Source organism: Micropterus dolomieu, linkage group LG03 (assembly GCF_021292245.1).
Source record: "Micropterus dolomieu isolate WLL.071019.BEF.003 ecotype Adirondacks linkage group LG03, ASM2129224v1, whole genome shotgun sequence".
In the NCBI taxonomy this organism is placed as follows: Eukaryota; Metazoa; Chordata; class Actinopteri; order Centrarchiformes; family Centrarchidae; genus Micropterus; species Micropterus dolomieu.
The window spans coordinates 5204411-5212240 of record NC_060152.1 but is presented as its reverse complement, the minus strand read 5'-3'; the positions used below and the strand labels follow the sequence as shown (position 1 = coordinate 5212240).

The window sequence follows — 7830 nt, the reverse complement described above, 5'->3', positions numbered from 1 at the left end:
CCCCCCCCCTCTCTCTCTCTCTCTCTGCTTCTCTGTCTCTGTTTCTTGTTTTGTCTCTTTTGCTCTGTTGCCACCTTCATCTCCTCCTCCTCCTCTTTGTTCTCTTCCTAACACATCTTCGGCTTGTGCCCTGACCTCTTCGACCCGCAGCAAGATGAATACCACATGATGCATCTAGTGTGTACCTCTCACAGCCCCCCAGCCTCGCCCATGCCTCGGAGCCCTTCCATGGCCAGCTCCTCTGCTTCTGACTCCAGCGTGAGTAGACCGACACACAACTCTCACAGAAGGGCTTAAACAACATGTGTGTGACATCTTTGTTGTCTGGATTTGAGGCTTGCACACCAAAATGGCAAGGTTTATGCTTAGTCAAACATTTATGAGAGCTGGTTAACCATGATGACTTCCACTTTTTTGATTTAGTGCTTTGCGTTAAGTGCATGCAGCTAATGTGCACCGCTGCAGTGAATTTTTCCCTGAGTACATTTACCCAATGTTGACTGTTTGAGTGCTTATTCACCAAAACCTGTGCTGATGTTAGCTGTAGGGCAATGATACCAATCTGATACATCAGATTGGTATCATGGCGGACAATATTAAGTGGATCAGGTATTGGTCATGACGTGACTGATCCAAATTAAATACATTTTCTTTGTCAATGTCATTAATAAAATTCAATGTTTCTGCTCTTGGTAACGTTCCTGCTACAGCTATTCCTTGCCTCATTTTTGCTTACATACAAATTATCCCAATACAATACACAGTGTCAGTAGTTACTGATTTTTAAAAAAAAAAACAAGCACATAGGAACTTGGTGGTACTCTGTATTGGTGAGTAGCCTCAGTTGAGTCAACAGAATTGGCATCAGGAGAGAAAACGTTCTATCAGTGCACCCCTAGTTAGCTTGGTAGCAACACACTGTCCAAGGTGTGACTGTGTATGTGTGTGACCGTTCAGATTCTTGACACCTCTCGTTTTTCATCCTGCCTTCATACATTCATGAAGTGGTGTCATAAAGTTTTTGTATAAGAAAAGATTTTTCAGTTTGTGCAAACGGATCTTTGCCTCAAGTTTTATTATCATCTGCCCATTAGCTTTGTATGCAGTCACACTGCCTCTAAAAGTGGCTTTGGATTTAGCCTGAACACCTTTATTTTAATTGTTTAAAAAATGCAATGTGGTCAGCTCAACTTCTGATTGACGTTTACCTCTTGTCACTCAGAGTTCAGAGAGTGCAGGCTCCACCGCCCCTGCCACCACACAAAATCAGGACAGTCAGCCAGCCTCTTCCTCCACTTCTGTCCCGGGAAGTTATGATGGCCTGAGGTATCGTGGCGGCTTCCCCCAGTACAACCCTCAGAGCCTCTCTGGTGTCCCTCAGTGGTAAGCAAGTCTTTGATGCCACAATGTAACTGATATAGAACTCCATTTTCATTAACATTTCATGCTTTGGCCACACTGCATAACTCTACCTGTGGGTGACGGCTGCCTCGCTGGACTGCTTCGGCTCGCACGTATGTGGTGTCCGCACTGACAGTGCAGTGCTACTGCCAGCCCTATTTTTCAACATTGAGTTTGGCTTATGTATACATTTTTATCCCATGTCTGTAACATATTTTCCTGATAAATACATTGAAATTGTAGGGAAAGATGTAATGGTGCTGGTATGAGGTCCATATGACTGTACAGATCATTTTCACTGTTTTTACTAAGAGCCCCATGCGCGTCACTCAGGAAAAAATGGCCAGACATGGGTGGCGAAAAGAAAAGCAAATCTTTTTACAGCATAGTTCTTAAATGTAGATTGAAACATTATAGGAGCTGTATAATCTAATGTAATTCAATACAACGGTCCTGCAGTAAGTCAGACCTTTTAAAAATCTGTCTGTGATTGTTATCTTTACAAGCAGCCAGTTAAAACACACAGAAGATTATTTTTTTTTTAAATAGTTCGTAGTCTTAAAGAATATTTCCAATATGGATAATCAAGAGAGAAAACCAGACAGAAAATGTTGTCATTTGACTGTGTTTGTGCTCAGTGTTAATACATTTAATAACAAACGTGATATTCTTCCTCAGGCCAGATGGAGCCCAGGTCCCTTTACAAGGAGGCCTCCCTGCCAACATGCCCCCCCACCCCATGTACATGCCCATGCAGATGCTGTGGTGGCAGCAGATGTATGCACGCCACTACTACATGCAATAGTGAGTTAAAGAAATGTGTCTGTAAATTGTCATGGCGGATTTTACCTTTTTCTAATTGCTGCCATATTATGATTTATAATAATGTTGAGGACCTACACTACCCTGAGAGAGTGAATGAGAATGTTAGACTACATAGGTTTTACTAATTACAGCTACTTGTAAGGATAAAATTTGAGTTGAATTACAGTTCTTTATAAAAATATTTAGTTGTGGACATAATACTAATACATTAATAAAATATTGGATATGTATGCAATAGGGAGTCATTGTTCTGTGAAGACTAGTCCTGTAAATTGGACAGTATTCAGTTGTTATTTCTTTTATTTTTACCAGTAAGCACCTCTCTGGTTGAAGGTGTTTAAGAGAAAACCAAACTTGTTAACTTTTTCATATGACTTAGTACCTTCTTCTATCTAACTATAAACCATAATTGAGTTATTGTATTTCCTACTAAATATATAAATCCCCTGTTCTGTCTCCTTTTCCTCCCTTTTTTCATCTCTTCAGTCAAGCAGCAGTAGCCGCCTCTCAGCCTCCCACTGCCTCCCCTCCTTCCTCTCCCTCCGCCTCACCCCATCAACCTGCCCAGCCCAACGAAGCCGTGCAGCCCCCGCTGGGGCCCAACCCGGACCCCAACCCTTTACCAGAGAACCAGCCTGCCAATCCCAACATCCAGATGAATGCACAGGGTGGGGCAGTATTAAACGATGATGAGCTGAACCGCGACTGGTTGGACTGGTTGTACACAGTGTCCCGCGCCGGCGTCCTGCTCAGCATTGTTTACTTCTACTCCTCTTTTAGCCGCTTCGTCATGGTGATCGGCGCCATGCTGCTTGTCTACCTGTGAGTCAGTGCACGACACTGAAAAAGTATTCTACAGAAACATATTTTTACATTTCTCATACTTGCCTTAATCTGTGTTCAGTGCAGTTTGCTGAATCTGAGTTGATCAGTTTTCACTAATCTTTCGATGTGAATTTATGTTTTTGTAAGCAGAGTACCTCTTTTGAGAAATTAGTCTATGCATGCATAGATTACAAACTTTACACAAACTTTACACAAACACATACAAACTTTAAACCCAGGTCTAACAGTATGCTTATGTACGTGTCAACCCCCCCCCCCCCCCCCCCCCCCCCCCCCCCACCACCACAGGCATCAGGCTGGTTGGTTCCCCTTCAGAGCAGAGCAGCAGAACCTTAGAGGAGGAGACAGGGCCAGGGCTCCTCAGGAGGAAGCGGAGAGACACCAAGACATACAGGAAATGGTGAGTTGGAGAATGACTCTCAGCCTCTTTGCTATTCTGTCTTAAGCTCTCTGCACTGTCTGTAACAAATAATGTGTGCATATTTGTGCGAGCCATGCTCTCATCTAGGCAGAAGTTCCCATTACTGCAGTGCAAGAACTGAAGAAAATACTGAGACCCTACCATAAAAATTATTTATCTGCATCAATGTGCAAGCTGTTTGTTGTGACTTCTTCTGAGTCATTTAGAAAAACTCTAAATTAGTTTGTGCTCAATTTAAGTCAGTTAGTATTTTTTATTCAAATTTTATAGATTAGAAACTAATATAATACAGGCAGCTCATTGCCCCCCCCATGTCACAAACCTGCTCTAGCCCAACAAACATCTCCAGTGATGCAAACTCTTTCACCATTACTCACTACCTAGGTTTACCCCCATTTAATACCCATCCTACCATATCCCCGGCTGGCCATACAGCCCTGAATCTTTTTTATCATGCCCAAAAGTCTACTCCTAAGTGCACTTTACCCAACACTCTAAGCGACCTGTTCTTATAGCCTTTAGCCATATCATAACCTTACTCCTCCTATACTCCTCAGGGGATGTGGAGCTAAACCCAGGCCCTGTAACCCCCAGTGCTATACCTATGCCCCAGGAGCTATCATTTGTTGATTTCTGCAACCGTGAAGTCTTCCTGCACATTAATATTCGTAGTCTGCTCCCTAAATTTGATTCATTCACCGCCCTCGCACATTCAGCTAACCTTGATATCCTGGCCGTGTCTGAATCTTGGCTTAGGAAGTCCACCAAAAAGTATCTATATCCAACTATAAAATCTTACGTCAAGATGGAAAAGGGGGGAGGGGTTGCAATGTATTGCAGAGATAGCTTACAGAGCTCAGTCATTCTGTCCAGGTCTATTCCCAAACGTTTGAACTTCTACTTTTAAAAATCCATCTTTCAAGAAATAAGTCTCTCACTGTGGCTGTCTGCTACAGACCCCCCTCAGCCCCGAGCAGTGCCCTAGATACCATTCGCGAACTGATGGTTGTCCATGTATCCTCGGAGTTTCTATTGTTAGGAGACTTAAACTGGGATATGTTTAACATCTCAGCCTCCCTTCTTTCAAAGCTTGATGCCCTCAACCTCACTCAGATTATCACTGAACTTACCATGTACACCCTCAAACCTGTGAACAAAGGCACTCTCATGGATCTCATCTTGACCAACTTGCCCTCAAAATACACCTCTGCCGTTTTCAACCAGGACCTCAGCGATCACTGCCTAACTGCCGGCGTCCGTAATGGATCCACAGCCAAACGACCACCCCTCATCACTGTTAAACGCTGCCTGAAACAGTTCACTGAACAGGCCTTTCTAATAGATCTGTCCCTAGTATCTTGGGAGAACATTAACCTTATCCCATCAGTAGAGGATGCCTGGTTGTTCTTTAAAAGTGATTTCCTCTCTGTTTTAAATAAACAATAACCAACAATAAAAAAGTTTAGAACTAAGAACAGATATAGTCCTTGGTTCACTTCAGACTTGACTGCCCTCAACCAGCACAAAAACATCCTATGGCGTACTGCATTAGTGTCAAACAACCCCCGCGACATGCAACTCTTTAGAGAAGCCAGGAAACGTTGCACTCAAGCAGTCAGGGAAACAAAAGCCAGCTATTTCAAATAGAAATTTGCATCCTGTCACAACAATTCTAGAAAGTTCTGGGACACTGTAAAGTCAATGGAAAACAAGAGCACCTCTATATTATTACCCACCCGCAGCGTGCGCTCAAGCAGGTACATCTCTCTGGTCACCCCAAAAGCCCATACCACATTTGGCCACCACTCCTTCCAGTTCTCCGCTGCCAACGCCTGGAATGAGTTACAAAAAACCCTCAAGCCAGAGACCCTCATCCCCCTTACTGCCTTTAAAGTACGTCTGTCTGAACTCTTGACCGATCTCTGTACATGCTAGGTCTCCTCCACCTCACGCATTGTTTTTGCACACCAATACTAAATGTTGTTTTTGCTCACCATCTGACCTACTTCTGTAATTAGAACTCAACTTGCACAAAATGTTAATAGATGTCTGTACTGTACATTTTATTTATATATAGACTATCTATTTGTATTTGTATATCGTGATTTTTATTGCTGCCATACCATTTATGCATACAATCTGACCTACCTCCTTCAACGGTCGGCACCTGCACTAATTGTACATAGACGCTACTGCACTTTAAAATATTCTCCTTACTGTTTTACGTGTTTTGTAATTTATGTGTATTCAATGTGTAACTATATGTTGTTCTGCGCGTATACACTTTCTTGGCCAGGTCGCCGTTGCAAATGAGAATCTGTTCTCAATCGGCCTACCTGGTTAAATAAAGGTTAAAAAAAATAAATTAATTAATAATTGTCTACCTGCATGCAGATCAGCAACAAAAATGAATAATTTGTTCTATAGGAAGTTTCCACCAAACAGCTTTAAGTCTTCCCTATTTCCTGTCTCTAACCATGACTGTCTCCTCTCATCTGTGTCCTAGGAACGTCTAATGGATGAGGGGGTGGAGGATGATGACAGCGGTGAGGAAGGAGGTGGAGGACCACCTGAGGACCAGGCACAGGCTGCTGCTCTACCTGAGTCAAGCTTCCTTACCACCGTGTGGTCCTTCATCAGCACCTTCTTCACCTCGCTCATCCCAGAGGGACGGCCCCACCCGGCTAACTAGGCAGCTCCTACCCATGTGCCCTACCTCTCAAATACCCCTCTTCCTCCTGCCAGCAAGTACCACTCTACAGAGGTATCACGATTTCCACCTCCATCCTTACTGTCCTAAATACCCCTTTCATCCCAAAACCATTTTCCTGAAACCCCCACAAATCCCAGACCGCCCCGTACAACCCCAGCCAGTCGGCTACAAATCGACATGCTGCCAACAAACGGACCGATACTTAAAACAGGCTCATCTGAAGTTTAAGAGCAGATACAATGTGAGTTCTGCAGGAGGGTATGAGACTAAATGAACACTTAGAAAGTAAATATTACGCTGTGTAAATGGACTAAATGCTTCAGCAGTGAAAGTTGTGTTTTTTTCTTTCATCGATCGTGAAGAGACATGGAGATGGTGAGAGACCCTGGAGGGAGCTGTCTTCCATTTTCAGCAGTGATAAGGTCATGCTTTTAAAACCTTTCAATGAGGGATGTGACTCAGCCCACAAAAAAAGAAAATCAGGAACCTCCCTAAAATGAAAAGGGAGATGTGTCGTTAAACCATGAAAAACCACATCCCTGAAGACATTTTCATGTATGCACATGACTTGCATATTGACATTGCAGCTACTGAAGCACATTGTTTTCCCACTTTGTGTATTTGCACATCTATAATTCCTGAATATATGCTTTTTTTTGAATAAAAATCTTGCTGCGATTTGACTCATCTGCTGTGGTTTGCTTTTTTTATTCTATAGTTTCTCTGATGTCCTGCAGGTGGCAGTATTCACACACAGTATTAATGTGGCTCAGCAGAGAAGCAGTTTGATTGGGCTAATGGAACTTCTTTGATTTATATATATAAGTTGTTTTCATTCAAAAATTGTTTGTACACTTTAATGATCATAATTCTTTACATTTAGTATTTACTTCTGCTTTTATATGAACCCCACATTGTGACTTTGTGATCGCTTCATGGCATATCATTTTAATAATAATAATAAATCTAATTAAAAAAAGCTAGTTGCAGAATGCTTCACATAAGGCAACACATTAACAATAATAAGAGTAAATGGTAAAACAAATTGAAATGGCAAGACAAAGCAAACTGGCCTAGATTTAACTACATTAGGGTAAAAGAATTAAAATACAACTCAAGTAAAATCACAGAATTAAATAAACATCTGGAAAAGCTGACAGGCATCGCAATGTCAGCCTGTCCACCACTTTGATCCTGACAGTGTTTCATTTACTTCACCTGCTGAGAACTGTTAGGTGTCTACATCTTTAGATTGTAGTGACCTTCAGCAAAACATTGACTTTATGAAGTAGTTATAACACCAAATTGCGCTTAAGTTTTAAAAGAACCTTAATGAAAGTTTAAATTTTGTCAGTGTTGGATGTTTAAGTTAAACATGCACAGGTAAACGCTGCATTGACACTATCCTCACAGATAGAGAGGTAAGCAGGGAAGCAGCTCAGACAGCGATGCACTTTAGAGAGTCCTCCAAAACCCCCTAATCAAATGATCATGGATTTTTGTGTAGTTGGTCGTAGAAGGCCCAATTAATTATGCATGACAGCAGCTTGACGGCCATTTGATTTCGTTACACGCGCCCCCGCCGAGCCGCCAATCCAATCAGGTTAGGATCCCTACCCCATCT

The 7830-nt window shown here is 42.3% G+C and overlaps 1 protein-coding gene across 3 annotated transcripts in view; it reads left to right on the top strand.

Annotated features, from left to right (window-relative positions):
- The window catches only part of herpud2 (HERPUD family member 2), a 13606-nt gene extending 6717 nt beyond the window's left edge, over positions 1-6889 (top strand). For all 3 annotated transcript variants that reach the window (XM_046045628.1, XM_046045627.1, XM_046045626.1), the window contains exons 4-9: positions 151-258; positions 1223-1383; positions 2080-2205; positions 2713-3048; positions 3361-3472; positions 6000-6889. In XM_046045628.1, coding sequence (XP_045901584.1) covers positions 151-258; positions 1223-1383; positions 2080-2205; positions 2713-3048; positions 3361-3472; positions 6000-6185 — 1029 coding nt within the window. In that variant the 3' untranslated portion in view covers positions 6186-6889. The remainder of the gene's footprint in view (positions 1-150; positions 259-1222; positions 1384-2079; positions 2206-2712; positions 3049-3360; positions 3473-5999) is intronic.
- Positions 6890-7830: the final 941 nt, after the last annotated feature.